Below are 1,855 nucleotides of genomic sequence, written 5' to 3'. Positions count from 1 at the left end.
GTATAAGTACACACCTGTAATACAAGTACACACCTGTAATACAAGTACACAGCTGTAGTAAAAGTACACAGCTGTAGTAAAAGTACACAGCTGTAGTAAAAGTACACAACAGTAGTACAAGTTCACAGCTGTAGTACAAGTACACAGCTGTAGTATACGTACAGAGGTGTAGTATGAGTACACAGCAGTAGTATAAGTACACAGGTGTAGTACAAGTACACAGGTGTAGTACAAGTACACAGGTGTAGCATAAGTACACAGGTGTAGTACAAGTACACAGCTGTAGTACAAGTACACAGGCAGTACCAGCGTCATCCTGTATTAAACCAGGGCCCGTGGCTCAGCTGGTAGAGTGGTTGTCGTCTGATCATAAGGCTGACGGTCCGATCCCCTCCACAGTCACAGTGTCCTTTGGCAGGACCCTGAACCAGAAGTTGCTCCTGATGGCAGCGCTGTCGCCGTTGGTGTATGAATGTGTGTGAATAAGAAAACGTTGTAAAGCGCTTTGAGTAAATGCTAACATAAGTGCAGACCATTTAAATAATTCTTCTTGCCATATAAGTACACAGAAAGCACCATGTTCTTGCTGTACAAGTATACAGTTAGTAAGAACTCCTGGTTCTGTTCTGCCTGCAGTGTTCGGGTCACCCACTCTGACAGAATGAGCTCGAAGGGAGGCGGCACCGCTCTGACCCGACGCAACTACAGACTGGCGTCAGACACCGACAAACCCAGATCCACAGGTAGGTGGACACAGCGGGTAGACACATCGGATGGACATAACAGGTGGACACAACGGGTGGACACAGTGGGTGGACACAACAGGTGGACACAACAGGTAGACACAATGGGTGGACACAGCGGGTGGACACAGTGGATGGACACAACGGGTAGACACGATGGGTAGACACAACGGGTGGACAGCAGGTGGACACAACGGGTGGACACAACAGGTGGATAGCAGGTGGACACAACAGGTAGACACAATGGGTAGACACAATGACTGGACAGCAAGTGGACACAACGGGTGGACACAACGGGTGGACACAACGGGTGGACATCGGGTGGACACAGTGGATGGACACATCGGGTAGACACAATGGGTGGACACAGTGGATGGACACAACGGGTGGGCACATTGGGTAGACACAACAGGTGGACAGCAGGTGGTCACAACAGATAGACACAATGGGTAGACACAACGGGTGGACATAGCAGGTGGACACAACGGGTAGACACAGCGGGTGGACACAACAGGTGTACACAACGGGTAGACATAACGGGTGGACACAACAGGTAGACACAATGGGTGGACAGCAGGTGGACACAACAGATGGATACAACGGTTGGACACAATGGGTGGACAGCGGGTGGACACAACGGGTAGACACAATGGGTGGACACAGTGGATGGACACAACGGGTGGACACATTGGGTAGACACAACAGGTGGACAGCAGGTGGACACAACAGATAGACACAACGGGTAGACACAACGGGTGGACAGCAAGTAGACACAACGGGTGGACATAGCAGGTGGACACAACGGATGGACACAACGGGTGGACACAACGGGTCGACACAGCGGGTGGACACAACAGGTGGACACAATGGGTGGACAGCAGGTGGACACAACAGGTGGACACAACGGGTAGACACAGCGGATGGACACAATGGGTGAACACAACGGGTAGACACAGCGGGTGGACACAGCGGGTGGACACAACGGGTGGACACAACGGGTGGACACAGCGGGTGGACACAATGGGTGGACACAATGGGTGGACACAACGGGTAGACACAGTGGATGGACACAACAGGTAGACACAGTGGATGGACACAACGGGTAGACACAG

General features: G+C 51.8%; 1 protein-coding gene across 1 annotated transcript in view; it reads left to right on the top strand.

Annotated features, from left to right (window-relative positions):
• Positions 1-1,855, top strand: part of rnf123 (ring finger protein 123) — a 93,617-nt gene that overhangs the window by 3,665 nt on the left and 88,097 nt on the right. The window contains exon 2 of the mRNA XM_008295946.1: positions 637-760. Coding sequence (XP_008294168.1) covers positions 662-760 — 99 coding nt within the window. The 5' untranslated portion in view covers positions 637-661. The remainder of the gene's footprint in view (positions 1-636; positions 761-1,855) is intronic.

Source organism: Stegastes partitus, unplaced genomic scaffold (assembly GCF_000690725.1).
Source record: "Stegastes partitus isolate 25-593 unplaced genomic scaffold, Stegastes_partitus-1.0.2 Scaffold1089, whole genome shotgun sequence".
Taxonomy (NCBI): Eukaryota; Metazoa; Chordata; class Actinopteri; family Pomacentridae; genus Stegastes; species Stegastes partitus.
This window is presented reverse-complemented; position numbering and strand designations above follow the sequence as displayed.